This window comes from Plectropomus leopardus, chromosome 19 (assembly GCF_026936395.1).
Source record: "Plectropomus leopardus strain MGB_pleo_1.0 chromosome 19, ASM2693639v1, whole genome shotgun sequence".
Taxonomy (NCBI): domain Eukaryota; kingdom Metazoa; phylum Chordata; class Actinopteri; order Perciformes; family Serranidae; genus Plectropomus; species Plectropomus leopardus.
The window spans coordinates 29,169,697-29,197,546 of record NC_142194.1 but is presented as its reverse complement, the minus strand read 5'-3'; the positions used below and the strand labels follow the sequence as shown (position 1 = coordinate 29,197,546).

Sequence of the window (27,850 nt, the reverse complement as noted above, 5' to 3'; positions counted from 1 at the left end):
GTAACATTTTTAACCATGAACATTATATATCTATATATCTATATATCTATCTATATATATATATATATATATATATATATCTATATATATATATATATATAAATGAATGGCCAACTTGAAATTTTACTATATATATAGTAAGATTTCAAGTTGACCATTCAAGTTGGCCATTTCCTTTATTGCCAATGTTCTCAAAAGCAAAGAAACCAATTAGCTCAGTTTTCAAAGAGTCAAACAGTTTGTGAAAGGCGTCAGCACAAGAAAACTGATGTAGACTCAGGTTTTAAGGGATTAACCTGCTGACGACAATAAACAGCTTCAACCTTGCTTTTATTATGAAATGTTGGACCGGAACAGCAGTGGTATTGTCCCGACCAGCTTGGCGCGGCTGTCCGACATGAGTTGATGAGGTTGGTGGTTTGTGAAGTGTTTGGTGAAGTAGAAGTGGACGGCCGGCAGTGAAAGTAAGTCTGTGCTGGGTCAAGTCTTCTCGATAACTTCATGAACGTGAAATAAATCGGACAGTCAGAGCGGAGCGGGCAGAGGAGGAGCTTCGGAAACTGTTGGAACATTAAATTTAAAGTCACGTCGGAACAAAAAGGAAGACAACGAGTCGAGCAGTGGATCCGGTGGCAAGTATCACTCAACACCATCGGAACTGTTGTTGTAAGCTAACGTTAGCTGGAGTAAAGGATATATAGTTCTGTCCTCGCCATTCTGGACAAAAGACATCAAATGCCGCAGCGAAGCTCTTTATGCCACTCTTTCCAAAAACAAACAATGTCTCCAGTTAGAGCGCACTGGCTGCGGACTGACTTTAGCCTACCGGTGAACGAGAGAGTGAGCGGTGGAGCAATAGAAAATATGCTACTTTTCAAATCGGCGTGGATTTTATCCTTTAATCGGCATGTATTTGAATGAACAGTTTGGTAACAGCTTCTATGAGAATGTATACATTTTTAATAACGTACGCACCTGGAGCCGTAACGTAACCACATGCATCGTTAATCGTGTAATTGTTATAAAAAGGACAGATGCTTGGAAAATTATACAGATGCCGACTTTAATAATGTGCATCGCTGACTTCTCAAATCAACTGTGCCATACTGAAACGATAAATTGCAGCGCGAATAAAAAAAGCCGAGCTAAAAGAGTTGCATTATTAAACGGAAGTGGCATTGCTGTTTGAAGGTACCAAGGCTAGCTTAAGTGTTGGCATCTAACCAGTAAAGGTAATGGCTCCAAAGAAAGAATCAGGTGCAGAAACAGAGATTTGATCAATCCTCTGAGTGGGAGCACAGGACAGCGGCCTCTCCGCACTGTGCCCTTTAAATGCTGACGGAAATGTCGCCTTTTAACTAACTGGAACTGAATGCGTTTATATGTGCATCTGTAGCCAGTGTGAAAGAGAATGTAGTCTTTACATTTGGATTTTGGCTCATTTTAGAAACTCTTTGAACAGACTTCGACTGTGCATGTATCTAAATATGTGTCACAGCTGCCTTAGTAAAGATAATCAAGTTTAACCCTTTGAAACCAGAGCAGACTGGCTCGATTTCCTTCATTACTAAATGTCTGACAACATTATTGAAAGGATCCAAACAGAGATGCTAAGCATTTGAAACCTGAACAAATTGACCTCATTTCCTTCAACAACATGGGAAGAAGGCAAGAAGCAAAAAGTTTACCTGAAAATTAAAAAAAAAAAAGAAAATTAAGAAAAAAACAAACACAAAAACAAAGAAATGCTTAAAAATCATGATAATTTGTAACACAATTTTACATCCGTAATTCTGATCATGATCATATGTTTTTTTCCTTAGCTTTTTTGTTTGTTTTTTTCTGTCAATTATTATTTCTATTAATCTGTCTGTCAGTGGAGTAACTGACTGATTGAGTACTAGTTGTTTGCCAACCAAACAACGTGGCTGTTTAATAACAGCCAAGTTTATTTTTAGTTAGGTTTTGTTTTGGTTTTTTTTTTAAAGAAAAATGTCCAGAAAACTGTATTTATAATTCTCTTGATAATGTATTTAAAACTAGGCCATAGAAAAAAAAATTAAATCACTTTATCATTTTCTTGAGGTCATTTTCATTTTTCTTTCTTTCTTTTTTTCTGTCTGTCTTTCTTTCTTTCTGTCATTCTTTCTTTCTTTGCTTATTTTCAGGGAATTTTTCCTGTAACTTTTAACAAATTTCTTGCTTCTTCTTGGGCCTTGTCTTGTAAAGTTGCTCATTGCCCTCACATGTTTTTCAAAGAAATCAAGCCAGTTTGCTTGGGTATCAAAGGGTTATACATTTTCACATTATTTCGGCTTTTCAGTATGAACACAACTTAACGTAAAACTAATCTGAGAACAGTGTGACTGCAGGTGGTTTTCACCTGTAAATGTCCGTCTGTCCTCTGAGCGGAGCTGTGAAGGACAGCCTCTGTGCTGCTGTCAGATTTGTAGAGAACGTCTGCAGCAGCAGATCCAGTGAAGTGAGGCTGGTCGTCAGATGTGATTCTTGTGAAGTTGTAGGTAAAGTGCCGGCTCTGACTTATGACTCTCCAACATCAGAACATATGCAGTGTTTCCTCTACACTCATTTAGGAGTGGCGGCCCGCCACTCCTAAATCCTACCCGCCGCTCCTTCAAATGTCGGTTTTTTTTTTTTGTTTTTTTTTTAAATTGCAAATACACCACCGCCGCATCACAGCACAGTCCTGCACTGCGTTGGGTGTCGCGAGTGCTGAGGCAGATAACTATCTTGCTCCGTATCTACTCTTTGGGGTAGATACCACCGCCCCCTCCCACCCCCCAACAGAACTAACTGGTGCCGACGTTAATTAGCTACTGGCATCCAGGCATCAGGTCGGAGAGTCAGAGGAGTGTCGGCTTGAAAATAGCGTGCAACTTACCGGAGAAAAGGTAGACTTATTAGCTTAAGAAAACTTATAATAGATTTTATTAGTTAAATAAACATTTGCAAAATATTGATGGCCAGCTAAGGTTACGTAGCTTAAGTTAATTGGGCCCGGTGCCAACTCAACTCAGTGTCGCTAACGTGAGTAAACTAATTGATAGCATTAAGCGATATACACGCCATGATGTAACTGCTGACTGCATTTTCAGATGAGCTTGTTCAAATATTTTTCAAAGAAGAGAAAGACACCTGATGAGGATGGCGCTAGTCAGGTATCATTAGCCTTTTTACTGACTCAAATTATGATGGTTAGGTAAAAAATTATGTTCACACTTGTAATCAAATGTGACGTGAGTGTAAATTATCTAACGTTAATGTTTTATGTAATCGTATAAGACAAGTAACAGACAGGGAGGAGCAGTGCAACAAAGTGAAGGAGAGCAGAGTACAGGAGGGGGAGTGCCGAGTGAAGGAGCAGGAGAGCAAAGTGATGGTGCAGGAGAGAGAGATGAGAGGAGAGGAGAAAAACATAAAGGGAAACACAGGCTATCAGGCTGGGACCCTAAATGGGTTGAAAAAAAAAAATTTAAAAAAATAAATAAAAAAATTATTGTTTCTATTTGTAGGTGAAGACTGACTTGAGAAACAGGCTGCAGGGGGATCACCTTGCAGCATGTATGCTGCTGAGCATCAACGGGCCACCTCTTGGGGAATTTCCATACAACAGAGCCTTAGAGCTGTTCTACAAAAAAAACCAAGAAAAATCCATTGTTCTGAGCCTGGGTGCAAACTTTGCCACTGATTACAGCCCCATCAAGAAATTATTATTTATTGTTTTTATTATTTTATTGTTGAATTTTTGTTATTATTTTTTATTTTTACATTCAGCCTTTAAAAAGCGTCATTTGTTTACGCCGCCACGGCTCCCCGGAGAGCCTGCCCCCGCTGCTGAAAAAAATCCTAGAGGAAACACTGATATGTGACATGAATGTGTGAGGCCTCAGCACATCAGCAGCAGAAGAGCCCGTATGCTGCTGCTGGGGTTCAGTGGGGACCTCTGTCCTCCATTTCAGAACTCAGCGGGGCCCTTTGTGGGGGGACAGAAACCAGTAACAGAAAACAGATGTGCGGGGGGTCGTTTTGGGGGGTAGGGGGCACAAGTGAGTGGGCTCCAGTGAGCTGTAAAATTGTGTATTAGAAGGTTCCTCACAAAATAAAATGAGCTGGTGTAAAGTCGAATCAGAATATGAAGTGGATATTTTGAAAAATTTAACAGCCTTTGACACAAGTGGTAAAATTGGTCACTTCCTTTGGGTGGACAGTAACTAGAACTTAAACTCAGACAAGTAAAGGCAACACTTTATATTACGGGTCTGTAATGTCCTAATGTTGTCACAGAGTTTATGGAAATAACTTTTTTTATTTAGAATTAATTCTATGGAAGATAAAGGAAAATAAATAATGCTTTCCCATTCATTTAACCCTTTGAAACCTGGAGTGAGATCTCTTTTCTTTTGCTGTTTTCAGATGCCTTTTAAGTATTTAACTTAAAACTCTGAGCAAATTTATTTGAATTATTTCAAAAACATGGAAAAAAAGCAATGAGCACTTTGGTAATAAATGTTTCACAAATTTCAAGAAATTAGTACATTTAGAAAATAATTTTTAAAAAGCTAGAAAAAAATGTCTAGGGAAAAAAGTAGGTTTATTTAAAATTATGTTACAAAATGTTTAACCACTTTTTTTCAAGTCCTAAAAAATTAAAGACACCTTTCACAAGAATTTAAACCTTTGAACCCTAAGCAAATTGGTACTTTTCTTTTTTTTTTCTTTTTTATCGAAAAAACATAGCAACAAAAGCAATGAGAAACTGGTAAGAAATGTTCCACAAATTACAATACACAATCAACCTTGTTGAGCTTTGACCACGTGGATATGCAGAATCTGCCAATAAAATCCTCATGTATATGGAAATGTAAAAGCTGGTATTCTAGCAAAACTGGAGAGCGGACAGACAGCACCCACTCGTCACTCAAAGTGACCATGCCCTTAATTATGTAGAATTTTAAGCCTCAATAACACGTAAACAGGTGAGGTATGTAGAAACTCACCCCTGTACAGTTATCATGAATAGGGAAATAAGCTACAGAGATGAAAATGTGTTGTTTAGGTGCTGAATGAATGTTTGGAGTATGAACACGTGTTGACCATTGAAACCTTGTTAGATCTTGACTCTCTCTCTGTGCAGGATTCCGGGTGATGGTGTGAGGATGGGACAAGGTGGTGCTGGGAGGGACTGCAGCCCTGGAGGCTGATGAACCCGCTCCATCGGCCAGTCAGGATGCACATAGTCTCAGTGGGTGTCAGCAAGTTCTGCTTCCTGTTTTCCCTCGCATTCTGCGGCCTCCTGCTTCTGCTCATCCCCACCCTCCAGCCCCCAGCCCGCCAAGTGGACCTGCCTCAGCCCAGACCCCAAGTCAGACCTGCAAAGGCAGGTTCCTCACAGCATGCTGGGGATCCAGCAGTGTCTGCCCCTGCAGAAACAGACTCTAGCACTGAGCTACAGAGGAGCTCCGCAGGCCAGGGCAGATCCATCAAGACTGAAGGTATCCGGGAGGATCTCAGTAGTCCCAAGAGGGGCATGGACTCCAAAAGAGGAGCTCTTCCTAAAGGAAAGGGTAGCAGACCTTCAGGGTCCAGGTCACGGGACCTATTAGAGCTAAAGGATATTTTTATTGCAGTGAAGACTACCAGGAAGTACCACAAGTCCAGACTGGAGCTGCTGATTCAGACCTGGATCTCCCAAGCTTTAGAACAGGTGAGGAGATTTAGTTATTCTTTTGGATTTAGCCTTAACCCTTTAAAAACTGGATAGACATTGCTTTTCTAGCGTTGCTTTCAGATGCCCGTACAAGTTTTTGAAACTTTGAACCCTGAGCGAATTGGTTTGCTTTCCTATGATTTTTTTATTTTGTTGAATAGAGAAAAATGTCCAAAAATAGACATATATAGTTATTATAATTATATATTTACATTTATTTTACATGATAATAATAGTATTTTTTCTTCTTCTTCTTGGGCCATCAAATTATCAGTCAGGTTCACAATGAAATTCAAAGCTCAATATATTATTTTGGATAAGACTCAATAGGATTTTATATATTTACATTACAAATTAAAGGCTTTTAGTTTTGAGTATCCACATAAAAAAAAGAATTATTCAAGTTCTATATCAAGTATGTGTCAGAAATACTGGGAACATTGCATCTGCTGCACCAGTGACAGTGAACATGTGGAGTGATGCACTGGGTAACATTTTAACACATGATTCAAGGAGAATGCGTTATCATTGAAATGCTGGTGGCTGAGTGTGCTTTGCATCAGTTCCAGGATCAGTGTCATCCATCTCAGTTTGGCATTTACCACACGAGAGCTGTGTGGACACATGAACTTGAAGTAGTGGGACTCATGGCTTCAGTATTTGCACTGCATGACATGACATCAGATGACATGACTTCCATTCGGCACATTCATCCAAAGTGACTTTCATGAAGGAACTAAGCTCAATGTTAGGGCTGCCAGAATACGGCAAAAACCATATTCATGATTATTTTGATCAATCTTGAGCTCAGAGATATGTAATATGATTAATCATTGACCAAAATCTGTCTTTGCACCATTTTGACCCAAGGTGAAAAAAACATCCGACAGGCTGGTTGATAGTGAGTTAGGCTTTTAGGGAGGGCTGAAAAGCAGTGTTAAATTCGGCAGCTTTTTTAGACTCAGTCTGTCTTTTTATCAATCATATTTTTAGTCTAGTTTTAATTGACAAAAGCTCGAAACATTTTGTCAACTTTTAGTCGTCAATTTGGTGGGGTTTTTTTCTGTTTCAACAAATTTAATTGGGCTAAAACAGGTCCCAGAAATTAGAATCGGGGTGACAGGTTGTGTTTAAAATTCATTTAGAAGTTTTTTTTTCTGCAACTACAAATAATTTCTATACATTGAGTTTTTGAGGTTGAATGGATGATTCACAAGCACATATGTAGTCAGTTTCAAGTCAATTTTATTTATAGAGCCCATAATCACAAAACATGGTTTGCCTCAGAGGGCTTTACAGTGTACGACATCCCTCTGCCCTTAGACCCTCACATCACCCAAGGAAAAACTCCCGAAAAAAGAACCCCTGTGACGGGGAAAAAAAAGGAAGAAACCTCAGGAAGAGCGGCAGAGGATGATGAGAGATCCCTCTTCCAGGACGGGCAGACGTGCAATAGATGTCGTAAATAACAAATGAAATACAATCATAGCAAAAAGGAAAGAGAACGAGAGAGGGGGAGAGAGGCACAGCAATAATAGAAACAGATGCATGTCATATTACAATAATGATAGGTGTGAAATTACCAAATGCACTCAATGATGATATTGTGGGTGTTGATAAGAGTCTCATGCATAGATCAACGTAGCGATCAACTCAAAATGTCTCTAATTATGGTCTCAAATACTAATATGAGACAACTGGGATTTGGACAAAGGTTCACTGTGAAGGAAGGCAGCACTGTAAAGTAAAGGGCTGTGCTGGATTTATAACACAATACAAAATTAGAGCATCATTGTGAAATGGAATGCAGCACACAAATGATTTTATCTCAGTGATCTTGTTTTCATACATTTTGGAAGTTCAAATCATAATTGAAAATAAAATTTCAATTGGCCAGCTGTAGTGCATGTTGCTAAAAACTGGAAGTGCAACGTCCCTAAATAAGAAACTGCTTTCAGCCAGGAGGAGTTTGGAAGTATCATTAGCTGCTGACACTAGCGCCACTCACCTTGTGTTGTATGTTCTAACAGCTCTGTGTTGTAGTTTGTTTCCCCTTACCTCAACCTGAAGCCAGCCATATCCCTAGCTCCAACCAGTCGTCTTCATCCATGAATAATCTTAAAGCAATAGTTGGTTATTTTTGAAGTGGGGCTATATCAGACACTCATGTAGTCAGTGTATTACATGCAGTAGCTGGTGGTTGACACGCTCCTGGTTTGCAGAAACAGATTGGGCACACAGCCAACAGTGATTGATATCAAACATATGTTTTACCTAACCTAAAAAAATCAATACCAGTCTAACTGGACACTGTTTAGAGTATTTACACCACTTCAACACACTATCACACAGTTTTTTAGTTTGCCACTACATTTCTCAGCTGCTGCGACCTGCTCAGAAACAGGGCTGGAAATGAACTTTTTTGTCCAGCTGCCACCCTGGCAGCCACTCAATAGACCACTTTTTTTGGCTGGTGAGGGAAGCAGATTTCGCAGCCACTTGCATATGCTGGTGCTGGTCAAAAAGTGCTGTTAGCGGCTGTTACGCAAACCGACTGCAATGAAACCTTACGTTGAAAACACTCTCATTACAGTCTGCTTAGACTGATATTGTATTTTTTAGGTAGGTGTTTTTTTAAAGTGGCTAAATCACATTTTGATATCAACCCTCTGTACAGCAGGGTAATGCTGAACTGTGGGGTGCACGCACCGAACACCAGCTACTGTAAATAATACACTGACTATATGTAAGTATCTCATACAACCCCACTTCAAAATCCCACACTATCCCTTTAACTCAATCTTATAGTCAAAGAAATTGAACTCAACTAGTCATCTGCCCAACACATAACATGGCATAACCCCAACCACAGTGCTACAGTGGAAACAGATTTAAACAGAAGACAAATGAGCAGTAACAGTCAGTGTGCACGTGGCCCTCTAAAATGAGCACTAAGACTTGTGGTGCCTCCAGCATATTCTACCATACGGCTGCATGTTTTATAGATTGCAAATGAAATGTCAAGATTTCAGGCAGCGGTGGAAACAGTCAAGTATGACAGGTCTTAAAGGGTTTGAGTTTTTGTCAAGAAGCTAATTGCATGATGTAGGTGTGTGATTGGACAACATAGCTAGCTAAGGCAGCACACACTGCGACACCCGGGATGGCTGTATTCTGCTGCTTGTTTTATTGGTTTTCTGCCATGTATAGTTTGATTTTTATAGAGCCAAAAACTCTTGTGCACACACTGCACATATAATGGTGAGATAGAGCCAGTGGAAAATTGTTGCAGTCCTAAAATTAAGCTAGTGTAGTGTACAACTTGACACCATTACAACACAAAATAAACACAAAATAAATCACATTTATATGCATCTCCCAATCCAAAACCCCACCTAATGAAATGCATTGCTAAATTCTGTGGTTAAGCAATATAATCACCCTCCATAATCTTTTTTACCCAAGAGCTGAACCATCCAGTGTTCCTGCCAGGGAAGGAGTACATGAACTAAAAGCCCTATATAATAATTCACTAGATGTAATCATGGGAAGATATCAGCTGCATGCAGTTCATACAATTCAGTGCACATCATTAAAAAAAGACGTAGCTCTCATATAAACACACTGATGCAGCACGAACAAGCTCAGTAATGTTAGTGCTAATGGATTTTGCTTTTGCCTGCGCCACCCTGTTGCCTGTCTGTTGTTGGTGGGTTTTTGGGTGTTTCTGTGTCACCATCAGAGATTCCTTCGTGATGCTGTTAAGAGTTTGTATTCGCTGGCATTTAGTGTAACCACAGGATATTTATGAGAAAGTAAATCTTGAACCTGCTTTGTGTCAGAATCCCCTCTATTGAACCAAGTTGTTAATATGTTGTTTTTCGGTCATTATGATATAGAATTGTTGCACAATTTCACCTGTCGTTCACCACTCCACATATTTTTCAGTCTGTTTTTTGGCCTTGGCACACCACCATCCCAAATGTTGCAAAATGAGACCGATTGTAAATAGGGATGTCACAATCATGTTGTTTTTGCCCCTGATCCGAGTCAGTTGATTTTGAGAATCTGCAGATACTGAGTCCCGGTCTCAGTGATACTTGTAGTTACCTGGATAAAACAGCTGCACATTGCACACTTCAAGTACTTTCAAATTATGCACTGTTATTTAAATCACTACAGGGTATCTGCTTGACAGTTTAATAGATCCTTCAGGGTTTTTCTTTTTTCTGTTTGTTTGGCTCTTATCATGCTGCCACTTAATTTAGCATTTGTTTTTTCAACATATTAACAAAGTAAACAGACTAAAATGTGTCTGCAGAAACTGTTCTCAAATCCAACTAGTGTAGCATTGTTGTGAAAATACAGAACACTATAACACCTATTAGAGCAGCAGCAGCATCACAATAAAACCTGAATATCTGCAAAAAATCATGCTCTCTGTTTATGACACCTGTGTGACGGCAGACATAAATGAAAGATTGGGCAGGGTGATGATATAAGGATTTTTATGACATTGGATTTCAGGATGTTTCTAGGATTTTTGGACAGTAGGGTCTTAGCTAGGACCTCTGTCCGTGGGTGTGGGGGATCCTCCACTGCCACTTTTTTTATAAACAAGCTCTTTTTTGATGCTGTTTTATGCACTCTGCCACCTTATGTATTCTCAGAGTACAAACACAATTCCCAGTGCGAATCACAAAATGGATGGGGGCCATCCAGCACACTATTGGGGGCCAGATTTTGCCCATGGGCTGTAATTTAATTTGAGAATTGGCATGTGTTGTAACCACATGGCTAACAAGCCTCTCAGAATCGCTTGTTGTTTTTTTAATGACTTATTTAATTATAATTATAGTGGTCTGTTTATTTGCTGACAAAACAATGACAGTAATTGATGAAATGTACGAGCTACTCCAGCTCAATTTTGAGCATTTATGGGTTAAAGGAAACTAGGTTTAGTCAACAGTTGACCTGAGAAAAATGGACTGAAGGGACTTTCCACCAAAAAACGAGTCACTGGTAGTTAACCACCGTGACATGGCAAGTTTGATTGATTCAAGGTTTTTAACACACTCTAAGTCAGAAGTGAATGCAGAGAGGCTTTGGTTCAAAGCAGTCCTAAGTACCTCACATAAAGTTGAAAGTATCTATCACAGAAAGCACTGTGACCAGCTCTGTACTGAGAGCCACTAAAGCAATTAGTAAGTCTCACTGCTGGACAAAGAGCCCCAGTGTGGAGAGAGGGAAGTTTAACTGCAGAAACACTCTGGCCCACTTCACCCACAAATGCTCCAGTCAGGGAGGATGGAGCAGTTCCAGTCCAGTTTGTGCTCCCAGTATCAACAGCTCGGCTCATACTGGCTCTTCTGTGAGAGGGCTCCTCTGTGTTAGCTGTCAGCTGTAATTAAGCATGTAGTATCAGGGACCGGCAGACTGTTGCCATTATATTTTACTGCTCTCAGGTCAGTAAAGTCTGCCCCTCGTGTTTACAGCTGGCCGTAAAATTAAAAGTTGCTGTAATGTAAATACGTCAGTGTTGCTCTGTCTGAGTGGTGTGTAGAGAATCCTCCCATAAAGACACAGGCCATGGTTATTTAATAGAGGCCTGAGGTCAAGTTAAACAAGCCTTTTGGGGTGACCTCTAGCTCAGTTGGTAGAGAATGCGCCCCATATTGCTGAGGCTTCTGCAGCAGCCAGGTTTGAGTCCAGCCTGTGGCCCTTTGCTGTGTGTCATTCCCCCTTCTCTCTCCCACCTTTCCTGTCCATCTTACACTGTCCTGTCAATAAAGGGAAAATGGCTCAAAAAAATAATCTTAAAAAAAAAAATAATAATAGTAATCCTTTTGACTGTCATTTGATGGTGTGTGACAGTTAAACGATGCGTGCCTGCAGTGCCCTGAAGAGGCATGTGTCCATATAGAGATCTGTGGAAAACACTTCACTATCAGAGGCTCTTAAATAAACTGGATAGATGATGCTCATTAATTAAACATGTCAGTCAACACTTTACTGTAGCAGGTGTACTTAAGCTGCCTTTCCATCAAAAGCTTTGAGTATTGTACCTTTGCAACCAAAAGTAACCCCTACAAACATGGGCCTAGATCCTAGATCCACGATTCCACTTCAGACAGTACTCTTACATATGGGCAGGGTTTTGTCACTCCGTTCAGCAGCAACCGCTGTATTTCCCTGTTTACTGGTGATACAGATTGAAGTCTGTACCCCATTTACCACTGAACGGATCTGCATGACGACATTTTCAGAACCAAAAAGGGCAGGCTATAGTGAGAGTGTCTCTAAATGGGATATTTAAAAATAGCAGGTTTGTCCACTGACTCCTTATCAGGCAAGAACAGGGGTTTAGTGCTGCCGGCCCACACAGGAATGACACTCCAACATGTTTTTTTTTCTCCACATGAGGAGTAGAATATATACAGGTCACATAATTCAGGCTCAAATTTTTTTTTTTTTTTTAAAACACTTCAGATCCACTGAGAGATTTGAGATCCACTCAGTACTGAATGTGTGTGTCATCCAAGAGAGACAGTAAAAACACATGAAATGGTCAGAGTTATCATGTTCAAATGTAAGGTGTGTTGATGGATTCACATTATCATCACATGTATTGAGTAACATTATAAGTAAACATTTCACCTTAAAAGTTGCTGGCAGTCAGCTCAGTGAAGTAAATTATTTTTTCTCAGTCTCCAGTAGCTGTTAGAGGCTGCAAACAACTTTCATTTAATAGTTAAAGTTTACTAATGTATAAAACTTGTGACCGTATGAACAGCGGTTAAAGCAGCCACAGCTCAGCTCCCAGTGCACAGTGTTGATTCTTTACTGACCAATCAACAGACTGCAGTGTTTCTAGCTCCGCCTTTTAGTACCGGATCATGTGCCTAGGTACCCCAACAGAGGGGAGACCAAACATGGGGACGGTTCCAAAGTTACCATGCACAACTTTTCACAATGGACACGCAAAAAATTTGTACTGTTCTGAACTGAACTGAATCGAATCAACCTGCTGGTGGGAACGCCCCTTTGTGTGTAAAAACTCAGTTTGACTAGTCTAACTTGCATTTTAGTGGCACAACAGAACCAAGGAAAACAAAAATTTTAAAAACATGCACTTCATGTTCTTGTTTCAAATATTTCTTTAAAAATCTTAACTTTATTTGTTACCGGTTTCCACCAAGTGGTAACCTTAAAAAAGGAAGCCAACACAGAGGTGCCAAAAATTGCAGCTCCTCTAATGGCCACTTGAGGCTCCAATAACATTGATTCTATATCCATAGACCCCCATGTTAAAATGTCTCATTTTACAACAGAAATACACATTTTTTACAGCCTGGTACAAAAAAGAGGTTTTGGTCTCGTCTCTACAGCAAATGTCCCCGCTCATGACAACTATATAAGTGTCAATATGTCCATTAAAATGTTACTAAGGTTTAAAATTACACATTATTAATGGCATGGCCAGTTCGAGTGACAGGTGGGTGCCATCCATAGACAAGACGATCCCACTGCGTCAGCGTTGTATAGGTAATGTAACCACGCAGGCAAAACCCCAAATTTACAGAGTATAGGCCCGACTGTTACAAATGCATTATGTTCTCAAGTTATGGAAGTTATTTGTTATGCTTTGGTTGTCTAAAAAAGTATTTTTCAGTGTTGGGTATTACAGAAAGACCCTTGAAGGAGTTGGTCATTCAGTTTTTCAGGAAAATTTCTTTTTCTTAGCATTTTAAGCCTGTTTTTCTTTAGCAAAAATTAGAATTATCATAGTTAACCATAGCTGTAAATCCACCATGCTAACAATGCTAACTAAGCTAGCAGTTAGCCATAGGGTTATATACACCCTCTCATCAAAATATGGTCACTTCTGGCTGCAAGAATCCAAGATGTCCATCATTTTTTACAAAGTACAGTTTTCAGAGCATGTCTGTTGGTAAAAAGGCACTCAGTTAAGCACAGAGGGGGGGTGTGAATGTGTTCCCTCTCTACCTCTCATTAATTTAAATATGTTTGGCACTATTGTGTGAGCTTTGTGTCTGGATCTCATTTTTTCTCCATCTTTGCTCTCTCTTTTATAACCACACACACGTCCTCATCTGCAAGAGAAAACAATGGAGCGCTTCATTGTGTCTCAACAGGAGAGCGTGTGTGTGTGTGTGTGTGCGTGTGTGTGTGTGTGTGTGTGTGTGTGTGTGTGTGTGTGTGTGCGTGCGTGCGTGCGTGTGTGCGTGCGTGCGTGCGTGCGTGCGCGCGTGTGTGTGCGCGCGCTTGCATTTTCTAACAGTGTGTCTTTGTGTGTTTCAGACCTACATATTTACTGATGGGGAGGACAAGGAGCTGCGCATGAGAACAGGTAAGAGACTGGACAGTTCACATGGAAAACAGGAATGAAATTCAGAGTGTTTCTTGTCTGTTTTATGTCACCATATTATGAAGTTATCCAGTAAATCAGAATAGACATAGTCACCCTTTGTTACAATGGACACATTTCTTTTTTAAATATTTGTTAATATTTTGGGAGCCAACTCAGTTTGAGTAAATGTGCTCTACAGTGTCAAGACTAATTGAGAAATTAATTATTTTATTGCACTAAGCCAGTTTTTATACATAGAGGTAAAGAGTGCTGCAGGGATGACATTTTTTGTAGGCTAACCCTGAAATTAATTCCTTCAACAAAAATCCGATGGGCTTTTCTGCTGGATGTGTATTATTGCTGGAAATAAGCTCTGTGGGAAACAAACACTTGTGTCACTTTTACATTTTGTTCATAACCCTTTGAAACCTGAAGCGACACTACCTTTCTTGTGCTGCTTTCAGAAGCCTTCCATAAGTATAAACCTGTGAACCCCAATTTATTTAAAAAAACATGGCACTTGGCAACTTGGTAAGATATGCTCCACAAGTTGAAAGGAATAAATAGACTTTGAAAATTTGAAAAAAGCTAGAAAATTTTCTCAGAAAAATGTCTAGGGGAAAAATAAGATTTTTAATTAGAATAAATACATATGAAAATGATATTATGAAATCACAAGAATTTGTAAAGAACCTTTCCCAGTCCCATTTGCCCTTTTTTTCTACTTTATTTCTTATTTGCATTTTATTTTTGTTTGTTTTTTTTGTTGTTGTTTTTTCTAATTATCAGGTAATTTTCTTGTATTTGACTAATTTCTTGCTCTTTTTTTTTTTTTATCATTTCTTCTTTCATTGCTCATTGCCTTCTTCTCATGTTTTTTTTTTCAAGAAATCAAGCCAATTTGCTCAGTGTTAAAGTTTGTGTAAAATTGATTTGTTTCAAAACACATTATAAATGTTGCAAACTGATTGTTGAAAACATGTTACAAAGACCCTTTGCTCTATAGTAATGAATTGTGGAGTTAGATGGTTGACTGTTTTTTTTAACATTTTCCTGTTTTAAGATTTTTTGGGCAAGCCTTAAACCATAGCTCAATGACACACTGGAGCTATACTCAGCATAATCCTGCGATTGGGCGTGGCCTCCGCTCCTCCAGTGGACATGCCCCCAGTGTTTCAGATCAGAGAATACTGTGCATTTTTTTCATGATATTGAGACCTTCTTTTACATACTTGGTGATTTTTTTGGTCATTCAAATTTGGTCAGGTGTTTAATAACATATCTTTATTTGATGCGACAAACTCAGAACACCTTTTAATTATCACTTTACATGGACTTTAGAGGAGCCAATGTTGAAACACGTTTGCTTACAATGACACCAAATTTTCAGTTAAATAGATACGTTTTAAAGATGAAGAAATGAAAAAAATATGTAGACAAACCCATCAGTCTGGTTTGATATGTGAAGAGTATTTGAAGATTGACAATGCAAGTTTATGCTGTTATACGACAAGAAATGTGTACAATAGTAAGTTTGCAACCATCCACAGCAGCATGGAGCTGAACTGTCCTGTCCTCTTCTGTCTCTTTATCAGGAGCTAACATCATCAACACTAACTGCTCAGCAGCTCACACCCGACAGGCTCTGTGCTGCAAGATGTCTGTGGAGTACGACAAATTCATCGAGTCCCAAAAAAAGTGAGTGAAAAGGGAACAGACTCGTAACACAGCAAGGATGCAACACAGTTTATTAACCAGGAGATTACATGCCACCAGCACAGACAGTATGCACCCAAAGTAAGCTACAGTCTGTCTGTGTGTGTGTGTGTGTGTGTGTGTGTGTGTGTGTGTGTGTGTGTGCGCGCGCGTGTGTGCGCGCGAGTGTGTGTGTGTGCGTGCGTGTCTGTGTGTTGTAGGTGGTTCTGCCACGTCGATGATGATAACTACGTGATCCTGCCCAGCCTGCTGCGGCTGCTCTCTTCCTACCACCACAGCCAGGATGTGTACCTGGGCCGGCCCAGTCTGGATCATCCCATCGAGGCTGCAGAGAGGGTCAAGAGTGATGGATTGGTCAGTCTGCCGTTTACACCTTATTACATGTTTCTGGCTCCAATAACTGACAAATACTGCAGTGAGCAATGAAACCAAATGCAGTCTTCAGAATGTTCTTTCAGAAACAAAAGCAAGTTTTTTTTTCTTTAGGCTTTTTGACCCCCAACATCTGTCTGACTGTCTTTGTGTTATTTCAGGTATCAGTCAAGTTCTGGTTTGCCACGGGCGGAGCAGGTTTCTGTATCAGCAGAGGTCTGGCACTGAAAATGAGCCCATGGGCCAGGTAGGTCATGGACAAGACTTTGATCAAAGTGTTGTACCTTCACGATGCTGCATTTTTGTGGTAGAAAAAAAACATTTATATGTACAGTGTGTTACGAGCAACCCTGTCTTTAAGCTCTCAGGTACTTGAAGAATGTTAAAATGAAAAGCCTTCCTCAGTAGGTCTGTAGATCACCCTCAGAGAATGTGCCCTATCCTGTTGTACTCAGCTGTTTTAATGTGTAGTTGGAGGCAGAAACAATCACGAATTAATAATTGTCAAGAAAACAAGAGTTGTCAGATACAGACGATGATACATTTACATGCACACTAATATTCCTCTATTACTATTGCAAATATGACACGCTTTGAATTTGATACATGTTATGTAAGCAGCATTTTCCATTTGGATATATTTCTGAATCTAGTGTTTTCTGATTAAGACGTGTGGGATATGCTGGTATTATTTAGGTTATAGGAGCATTCTTTGGATTTTTTATGCCTCTGCACAGGCAGTAGATGATGCCGAGGGCATTTTCTTTTCGGGTTGTCTGTACGTAGGTACGCATGTCCACCCATCTGTCCATCCACACCATTCTTTTTTTTTACCCCACTCTTTATTTAAATGAATTTCACATTTTAGACAAGACACAATAAAACAAGAACAAACAATGTGGGGGCACATCATTTAAATAATTTTGGTTCAAACTGTCTAATGTCCATCATTGTCCATTGGCATTCACAGAGATAGCCTCCATTTCTTTGCTTATATAAATAGTCCATTTCTCCCAATTTCTGAGGAAGTTGGCTACTCTAGACCTCAGTGCCAAAGATCTCCTTGATTATGTCAAGCCATTGTTTGAGAACTTGGAGGTTCAGATTTGTACCAGTTCCCTGTAATTGCTTACTTACTGGCAATAAGCAGTATTTTATACAGATACCAGTCATTTTTATGAGTGATATCTTCTTTAATTGCACAATTAACCAAAGTAACTACATTTTTATCTATTTTCCCTTTAACTATTACATATTTCCCTTCTTTAACAGTCAAAAAACTGATGAGTTTAAAATTAAGAGAGTTAGATATTAGTATAGCCACTCCTCTTTTAGGGCTTTTCTTTAAACTACTAAATAAAGTGTTTTTATATCCCAATTTCTTCAGTTTGTCACGTTCTCTCAAGGATAGATGTGTTTCCTGCAAGAATATCACCTGGATTTGTTCTTTCTTCACTTTAGCTAATACTTGTCCTCTTTTAATAGGATTATTTTGCCCATTAACATTTAGGGACAAAATTTTCATGCTGTTACACTGCATTATCTATATGGACAAAAAGGACAGAAGAGACGAAAATACATACATACATACATACATATATATATATATATATATATATATATATATATATATATATATATGTTATTTGAACACCAGGACCTGGAAGCATTCACAGGATCAGTACTGGACTACATCAAGTTCTGTATGGAAACTGTGTCTGTAGTCAGAACCATCCGGGTTTTTCCAAACCAGAAACCATGGATGACCACCCAGGTCCGCTCCCTCCTGAGAAACCGCGACTCCGCTTTCAGGTCAGGGAACAGAGCTCTTTACAGCACAGCTCGAGCTGACCTGAAAAGAGGAATAAAAAACGCCAAAGCAGACTACAAGAGGAGGATAGAGTCCCACCTTGCCAGCAACAGACCAAGGGAGGTGTGGCAGGGATTACAGAACATCACAAACTTCAGAGGCTGCGCTGCTACACCGGGTGATATGAGCGTGTCGCTGGCAGAGGAGCTTAAATGCTTCTTTGCCCGTTTTGAATCACCACAGCGACACGCATCTGATCCAGCCCCACCCACACCAGGTCCCAGCACCCCCCCACTCACTGTAGAGGAGCACGAGGTGAGACGGGTGCTCCTCTACAGTGAGTGGGGGGGTGCTGGGTCAGTTAACCCCCGGAAGGCTGCTGGCCCAGACGGAGTACCTGGCAAGGTCCTCAGAGCATGTGCCCACCAGCTGTCTCACATCTTCTGTAGGATCTTCAACCTCTCCCTGGCCCAAGCAGTCATCCCCACCTGCCTGAAATCTGCCACAATCATCCCTGTCCTTAAAAAGACGACACCCATGACCAGCCTCAATGACTACCGCCCTGTTGCCCTCACACCCGTCATCATGAAGTGCTTCGAGAGACTGGTCCTACAGCACATCAAGGACTGCCTTCCCCCCACACTGGACCCGCACCAGTTCGCATACCAGGCGAACAGATCCACGGAGGACGCCATCGACATAGCTCTGCATGCAGTACTGCGTCACCTGGAACAGAAGCAGAGCTACGCCAGGATGCTCTTTGTGGATTACAGCTCGGCATTCAACACAATAATCCCGGACATTCTGACCACCAAACTGACCATCCTGGGCCTCCCTCCCCCCACATGCAGCTGGATCAAAGACTTTCTGACCGACAGACCCCAGACTGTGAGACTTGGCCCCCACTTCTCCTCCACCCGGACACTGAGCACTGGTTCACCACAAGGCTGCGTGCTGAGCCCCCTCCTGTACTGTCTCTACACCTATGACTGCAGTCCGACCAACAGTACCAACATCATCGTAAAATTTGCCGATGATACCACTGTGGTCGGGCTAATTTCACGGGAAGATGAGACAGCCTACAGAGAGGAGGTCCAGAAGCTGGCGACCTGGTGCTCAGACAACAACCTGGCACTAAATACTGTAAAAACAAAGGAGATCATTATGGACTTCAGGAGGAACAGAACTGACCCGCCCCCCCTCTACATCAACGGTGAATGCATGGAGAGGGTCCACACATTCAGGTTCCTGGGAGTCCAGATCTCCGACGACCTCTCCTGGACCGACAACACCACAGCAGTCATCAAGAAGGCTCAGCAGCGACTACACTTCCTGAGAATCCTCAGGAAGAACAACCTGGACAGGAAGCTGCTGCTGGCGCTCTACCGCTCGTCCATCGAGAGCCTGCTGACCTACTGCATCACCACCTGGCACGGGAGCTGCACTGAGGCAGACAGGGAGAGGCTACGGAGGACAGTCAGAACAGCCCAGAGGATCATTGGCTGCCCTCTCCCCTCCCTGGAGGACATATACACCACCCGGTGCCTCAGCAGAGCACATCACATGATCAAGGACAGCTCACACCCTGGCGCTCAGCAGTTTGATCTGATGCCCTCAGGCAGGCGCTACAGGTGCATCAAGGCAAGGACAAACATACTGAAAAACAGTTTCTTTCCGAGAGCCATCACAACCGTGAACTCTCACAAATAACCACCCCGGACACCACAACAGACAATAGACATTATACATCACATCCCTACCTCAATCCACCGGGTGCACACCCTAATTATCTTCCATGTGCAATATATTTCCTGTGCAATATATTTCTATCTGTGCAATATACTTCACATACTGTGCAATATGTCATGCAATACACCGAGCCGCTCTACTCATATTTATTATTTAACTTATACCTCCACACCCATGTATATAGCTGTATATAAGTCTATTTTTTTTTTTTTTTATTTCTATCCCTTACTTAATTCTGTAAAAAGCTTTTGTACTTTGCACTGAAGGAATGGAGAAGCTCTCCAATCTCGTCATACACTGTATAATGACAATAAAGAGCATTCTGATTCTGATTCTGATTCTGATATAAAAAGTCCTCTGGTAGGGCAAGTTCACATTTAAACAGAGTTTCCACAAACTTGGTTACAGACTCACCCTCTGTCCCTTCTGGTACCCTGAAGATACGTATGTTATTTCTCCTTGACCTACATTCTAGATCTGTGAGCTTTTCTTGCAGGGTCTTTTGTTGTTTAATGGAGAGTAAGAGGGCTTCATTTGCCTCCTGCGCCGACATTGCTGACTGCTTGGCATCTTCTCCTCGCTCATTGTGGTAGTTTTTTTACTCCGGATAATAAGTTTTTGAGTTTTTCTGAGAATTTTTGAGTTTCGCTGACGGGAGCTCTGCTGCCACACAACCTTACTCAGCTATTGCATAACCCGTCCACACCATTCTTGTCATCGCGATATCCAGAGAACGCCTCAAGGGCATATGTTTACATTTGACCCAAAAATTTACTTGGACTCAATGATGAGCTGATTAGATTTTAGTGGTGAAAGATTAATGTTACTGTTACCTCATCTGTGTCATTCTTATGAAAGCGATATCTCAAGAACACCTTGAGGAATTTCCTCAAATTTGAATTAAACTCAGGTGGAAGGTTCCTTCAGAGCTGGCTGCTCCTCACAGAGCTGCTGCTGGTGTGGAGTAACACACTGACAGGCTTTGATGGCTGAACCTCTGTCTGTGCTCTGCTTTCAGTTTGGGGAATTTCATCAGCACAGCAGAGAAGATCCGACTCCCGGACGACTGCACCATCGGCTACATCATCGAAGCGCTGCTGGAGGTGACCCTGACACACACACACCTCTTCCACTCTCACCTGGAGAACCTACAGAAGCTGCCCACCGACACAGTGCTGGAGCAGGTGAGTATGTGCACGTGAGGATGTGTGCACGATGTGGTATGATATGTGTTGGTGAAATCTTGCATTGACATTCTCAGCTCTCTGTACTGAAATTGAATGGTGTACATTTCTGCTTGATTTGAATCAGGTGACTCTGAGCTTCGGAGGCTTTGACAACAGAAGAAATGTGGTCAGCATTGTAGGAGGCTTCACTCTGGCTGAGGACCCCACAAGGTAAGAAAACTTAACCCTTGGGGACTGTTTGGCACATTTTCTGCACTTTTCATTTTTCAATTTTTGATTGTTTTGGCTGTGCTCATGCATATGGCATACATTTCGATAAGACTGTGTATTTTTGTTGAATCTTGGAAGTTCATGCCGAGCTCCCTACCATGAGTCTAAAATACACTGTGTTACATTCATACTGTTAAAGTACAAAAATTGCTCCATTGAAACCCATTCAAACTGCAGTTTTTGATCCCACAGCCATCAAAGCATGAAAACATGCATTGTATTATTTATGGGTGTCATTCTGGGCTTTTGCCTTAGAATTTGTCATTTTGACTATTTTCCACCTGGTGACGTCTTTTCACCATATTTGGCATATGGAGAAAATTCATGCTATTTCCACTAGGTCCACTGTAACAATCAATGTTGCTGCTAATCATTGACATATCCCAGACTGTGATGATTTTTTTAAAAAAAGTACTTTGCATTTGTGTTGTTGTTGTTTTGTTTTCTGATCGAAAAACATACTTACAAAATTACGAAAACCTGGCATTTATAGGATTAAAATTCGGAAAATGTATTTATATTTGATATTTATGGTTTGGACTCGTGGGTTAAAAAAATTAACTCAGTGAAAGTAGAAGTCATATTAATATGTAATATTTTTTAAAGCCTGATTCTGAAAGGGGCATTTTGTGTGCGGTGTGAGTATTTGACACTGCACAAAAAAATTATCAAAAACAAATCTGCTAACCACTAACATTTCTTAGGCTGTGATAATAAAAAAAAACATATCTGCTAAGCATTTAGTATATTGAATTTTTTTTTTTTTAAATTAACTAGAAAACGTGGCATTTGAAGGGTCGAGATTCGGAAAAAAATGAATGTATATTTGATATTAATTATTAGGACTGATTTTGGTTAAAAAAGTAATCTCACTATCTCAAAAATAGCACTAATGTATAATAATTTTTAAAGTATGATTTTGAAAAGTGCAATTTGTGCGCTGAGCAATACAAGTGTGTATAATATTAAAGCAGGCCCCAAAGGGTTAATAGCAAGCCCTGATATTGATAGTGGAACATTACTAGGTTGCCGTCTCCGTACAATACACACATATTTGAATATAAGCTGTTCTAGTGTATAATTTGTTTTCTTTTATTTTCACTTTCTATGTAACATCACTTTTGACAACACCAGAAAGAACCTGTGCAGCTCTCCGCTGCTCCAACAGTAGCAGCAAGCTTCATCTTTAACTTCAAACTTCAGTGTACACTACTTGGCCAGTATGTGAAAATCTGAATGCTCCAGTCATGTGTGAGTGTTGCACATGTGATTCCAAAACATGGGCAATAGTGTGCTACAAACAGCCTCCGTTATTCTGCAAGACTTTCCAGCAGATTGGCTGCTGGGATTTTCTCCATTTCAGCCACAAGAGCATTAGTGAGGTCAGTCACTGATATTAGTGCCATTCCAGGTTTTCTCAAAGGTGGTCAGGGCTCTGTGTGGAACATTCAACTTCTCCCACCTCAAACTGGCTATCTGCTCTGTACAAGAAGAAGAAATGTTCCACAAAACGCAAGAAATTAGTAGATTTAGAAAATTAATTTTAAAAATCTAGGGAAAATGTCTAGGGAGGAGAGAAAAAAGTTATATCTGTAATGATCATAGTTACATATTTAATTTTTTTCACTAATATTTTGGTAATTTTCTTGTACTTTTCACTAATTTCTTGAAAATTTTTGATTCAATTCTTTTTCCGTTGGTCATTCCCGTCTTCCCATGTTTCTGAAAAAAATAAAGACAATTTGCTTAGGTTTCAAAGGGTTAAAGCCTTTGTAGGACATCCTTAAAACATACTACATTTACCCATTTTACTATTTTACTCATGAACTTTGGGTAACACTTAACACTTGAAGTTTGCTCTTGTTAGAGAAGTAAATGCATCTCTGATGTTCTTCTTGTCCACCTTGCAGGTTTAAGACGGTCCACTGTCTTCTGTATCCAGACACTGACTGGTGTCCACAGCTGGAACATCGCCGCAGACACTGACAGCCACTGTGTTTGCATCCTGCAGCACTGATACATGCTGAACCTTAATGCCACTGCCTCACCCTGCCACGTCTAGATTGAGCTCATGCCATACATCATTTGGCTCATGCCTGTATCCAAAGCAGCTTCATTTCATGCTTCATCAATGCAGTGTTAACTGAAGGTTTTTTACAACCCTGAGAGGAAGAGCTTTTTTATATGCAACATTAATCTAACTCATTAAGTCCAATTAAATAGGTGGAACCAAAGAAGAGCTTTTTCTGGCTGCTATAGCATGAGAGTAAGTAAAGCCACTAATGGCCAGAGCCATATTTTTCTCCACTTGAAATGAGCTTTTGGGAGTTGAAAGTTAACACTAATCTCAGTTTCCCTCAACAGAAACATAGCAGGCATGGCCTAGTATGGTTCAGTCTCTACTAATCAGCAATAATCAGCCGAATGGGAAAACATGAGCGTGTCAGCATTCTCGATGGAATAGTTAAATTAAGGTGGGTTTAAATTTACCTAATGTTACTCCAAGGCAGGTTTACATGCAATCTCCATGTCAGAAACCACAGCATCATCACTGCCGTGAGTTCCCTACTCTGTTTCTGAGAGCACGGATGTTTGATGGTTAAATGAAAGGCCTCAGTTACCCACAAACCACTCAGTACATTTCCATGCACAGTTTAGAGAAGTGATGGTTACAGCTCGATTAGAGTTTAATTTCACTACTGTCTTTGTCCCAGTGAACAAGCACTGGAAGGGAATCCCTTTTTTGACAGAAGTGTGTCCAACTCCTCCACCTTTCAGCTGGTTGCAATAAACCTATATTATTTATACAGTCTCTGATATAATCTCAATCACAGTCATAACTGTAACAATAACTTTGGGGTAGAAAACCGCCGCGTCACTTACATATAATCAAACAGCGCTGAGCAAACTCTGCCTTCATTGATTAGTTTTAAGCCACCTAAAAAAAATCAGTATCAGTTTAAGTCTAGCCTATGCTATAATTAGAATATTTACTGCTTTACCTTGCTGTAAGACAGCTCTTATTGATGGGGATCTGAAGCTGTAAACATAAACATTTTGCTGCACTAAACAGCAGAGCTGCTGCTCAACCGCTGCCTCCATCAGCTGCTGTGGAAGCTAAAGAGATATATAGTGTCACTTAAACTAAGATTGATTTTTTTAGATGGCTTCAATAGGTTTGCTGCAGTCCTGTCCACAACAGGACATCGCTTAGCTTCTTTGTTGGTGTTGTGGGACTGTTCTTTATCAGAGGAGGGGGGTGGCTGGGGTGTGACTTTTTTTTTAACTAAAACAAATATAAAATGCTTTGTCAAGTTCATGTCCCTCACCTGAGCCAACATTTAAAACTCAAGTCCCTCCTCAGTGCCTACATTTTTTTTATTGCCTGACCCATTTTGCAGCACCCCTTCCCCCCTCATAAGTAACAAACAGTCCCTAACTCTAACCACCGAGGGAGGAGCATGCGCAGAATGCCGAGTCCAGTTGAAGTCTGACTGAGGTGTTTACATGACAGAATAGCTCAACCTCTTATCAAATTATTTGGATGTGTGAGTCCCATTTTGAGAAATTAAATAGATTTTAGTCGGACTAACACAGTAATATGACTTTTTACAACATCTTGTAAACATACTGAGTGACTGCTATTGTAATGCAGTTCATCTCTGTATTCTTTCACCGTTGACATGTGACCCCAAAGTCAGTATAAAAACATGATTATTTCTTTCCATTGAGTAATTGTTGAGGTACTTTTAAGATTCTTGTTAAAATCTTTTGAGATTTTTTTTGGTGTCAAACATGAACTGAGGTGATGCTTCATATGAAGGTTTGTGTGCTGTGTGGGCACACATTTATTTCAGTGTGTTGTTCTGATGCATTCATATTCTCTGCCAAATACTTTCTTGTATTAGCCCATTTCCAACAGGCCTGTCTCTAGGGTTTTGCACTACCTTCATCTTGTAACTTCCTGTATGTTACCGACTGTAGTTAGATATCACAATGTTGGTGTAAATATGTGTTAACTTCATTATGTATTCTTTATTTTTGTAACTTTGGAGGCAGAACTCATTAGTGGGAGTTGGAGGAGCAAAATAAATCTTAACCACAGAGAAGCCCAGGAATGACTCAAAAAAAAAAAAAACGGAATTCAGTAGCTTTTTAGCACTTCTAATTCCCTTGTCACAAAGCCAATGGGTTTTTTGAATGTGTTTTTGATAGGAAGTCTGAAATAAGGTCTGTGGTAAACTCAAGCTGAAGAGACTATCACGTGTTGTTCTGTGACATAAAATACATTAGTATATACCACAGTCGCAAATTATGAAACTTTAATGTGTTATCAAAAAAGGCGGTCACTAAAAGAGAATAAATGAGACTACAGAACATCACCACATCGAACTGCTCTGAGTATAGCTTTGTAACCTTGTAGTGGTGATGACACGACTGTGGTGTAGTTAGTTTATTGTCTAACATCAGCTTTTTACTTCTGGCAATTGCATTTAGGCTTCAAAAATCCTGAAAGTGGTGTTTATTTGTGAAGATAATCTTGCTGATCAAAAGTTACAAGTATCATGAAGGTTAGTTTCCCGCAGAGCTTATTTTTTGCAATGATCCAAAATCCAATGGAAGAATCCCATAGGCTCTCTGATGAGGGAAACAAGGCTAACTTCTGCGTCGGCCTACAGAAAAACGTCATCCGTGAAGGACTCTATTGCCATTAAATTTGATGCAGATACTCATTGTCATCATAGGGTACAGCTAATATTCAAAGTGACCTAGTTTCCTTTTGACCACTTTGATCCATGAGAAAGTATCACTGCAAAATAATGCCCTTTCAATTTTAACTTTTTTAGATGAGCATTCTTTTGCTCAAAATAAGCCAATGTGGCAGTAAGTCATTTTCAGTAGATTTTTCTTGACGTGACAGTGAACCCAAATTTTTTTTTCCTCTTACCTGTAGTGCTGTTCATCAATCTAGATATCTTTGGTGTGAGTTGTTGACTGTTGGTGATATCGACCTTATAAATGTTCAGCACATTCTCATTCCAATTTATAACATATTGCAGTGGACTTCCACGTCTACATATTTTGTTTTAGGTATCTTTCTGCGTCTGCTCTTTACTTTCTGGGATGCTGCTGCTGTGATTTTAACACAAGCACATGGGGGGATCACACTGCGCATGGTTACATTTAGACAAAAAAAGCACATGGCAACCAAGGCTGAGATGTCAACAAACACACATGATGGCATGGACCGTTAGGATTAGGTGAAGGAGGCACATGGTAAGGAACAGAAAAAAAACATCACATTCAGACAGGAAGGTAACACTGAACTCACATATGAAAGTTCGCCATAGAGGCGTCCTTTTGGTCCTAACATTACAATGTTACCAGTAGCATTTCAACCTAAAGCCATCTTTCCACATTTCATGCAGACGCAGCAGGTGCCATCCACCAGTGTACAATAACATAGTGCCCAGTTCTGTTTGGCCATGTTCTCAGCTGGTTCCGCTCAGCAGCAATTCATGCATATGCATAAAGGTGGCTTTTGCGATCTTGCACCAAAAGCACTGTCAAAACGGCAGATTTTGAGTTCTGAAAGGGAACCGGCTGAGATGCCTTCTCTCCGATACAATTGAACTAGATGTCACTCAGCTTTTTGTGCTCAAAGTGCCAAAAAAATATATTTGAAAAACACAGCAATGTCTCTTTCTACACCCGCCAATCATATAGCAGTGCAGAGGGAAGCGTGCATCTATTCATGGATGACATGAATTGATCTTCCACATCTGACCTGTAATGTTAGCTAGCTTAGTGATGTTAGATCAGCCAGCAGCAGATGCACGCTTCCTGCTGTGTGGTGATCAGGTTGCCAGGTGTACTTCAATATAATATTGTAGAATGTTCAAATGTCATGTTCAGTGCTCATCTAAGTACAGCCTCACATTGGATGCTTAGTTTTGTTTCCACCAAAGTAATATTACACTGAAATCCAGTGAAAGTTAAGAGGCTTTCTCTAAAAATTAACAGATACTGTAGTTTTTTAGCATGCCAGTTAATCTGCTGATGGTCTGCATTTTAACTTTTCACAATGAGATGGCAAAGAAGTCCTCATTTTCTTAAATATCAAGATCCGTTTTTGGACTCTAATAACATGGTTCTTTGGCTCCACCCACTGCATTGATACCAGCCTGCGACAGCATTTTTGCCTGTAAACAGTATTTGTAACAGTATTTCTGCCTGTAAACTGTATTTGTGTAAAACACTTGTCTACCTTTTTGCACACAAGACTAAAATCCAAAATCCAGAGCATGTGTTCCACTGCAGGTCAGTGGCTGAGAGAGAGAAAGCAAGTGTTTTTGTAAAGCCGTCGCCGCTTATGTATTATTGTGTTGTTTTTAAATAGCAATAAAACCTTTCTGCACTGTGCACAAGTGTGTACAAGTGTCTTCTGTGCTGTTGAATTGTTACCATACTGCAGACGTGATGTATGTTTAGTTTGGATCATTGAGCAGAACACTGTAACCAAATCATTGCTTTAGCAGTGTTGCACATACTGCCAAACTGATGACATCACTTACAACAGGAATGAAATACTGTAGCTGTTAGATTTATAGCAGTGTGTTTATCGCTTCTTCCTGGGAAGGGCCTCT

General features: G+C 40.3%; 1 protein-coding gene across 2 annotated transcripts; it reads left to right on the top strand.

The window, feature by feature from the left end:
• Positions 1-373: 373 nt before the first annotated feature.
• On the top strand, positions 374-27,631 carry rfng (RFNG O-fucosylpeptide 3-beta-N-acetylglucosaminyltransferase). 2 transcript variants are annotated; one of them, XM_042507521.2, is made up of 9 exons: positions 374-632; positions 5,156-5,725; positions 14,051-14,099; positions 15,695-15,797; positions 16,016-16,169; positions 16,349-16,434; positions 20,765-20,930; positions 21,058-21,143; positions 23,114-27,631. In XM_042507521.2, the coding sequence occupies exons 2-9, from the start codon at positions 5,222-5,224 to the stop codon at positions 23,187-23,189; spliced, it is 1,224 nt and encodes a 407-aa protein (XP_042363455.2). In that variant the 5' UTR covers positions 374-632; positions 5,156-5,221; the 3' UTR covers positions 23,190-27,631. The 2 variants fall into 2 exon arrangements, with proteins under 2 accessions (XP_042363455.2, XP_087926624.1); XM_088070498.1 differs by lacking the exon at positions 374-632 and adding an exon at positions 2,664-2,912.
• The last annotated feature ends 219 nt before the right edge of the window (positions 27,632-27,850 follow it).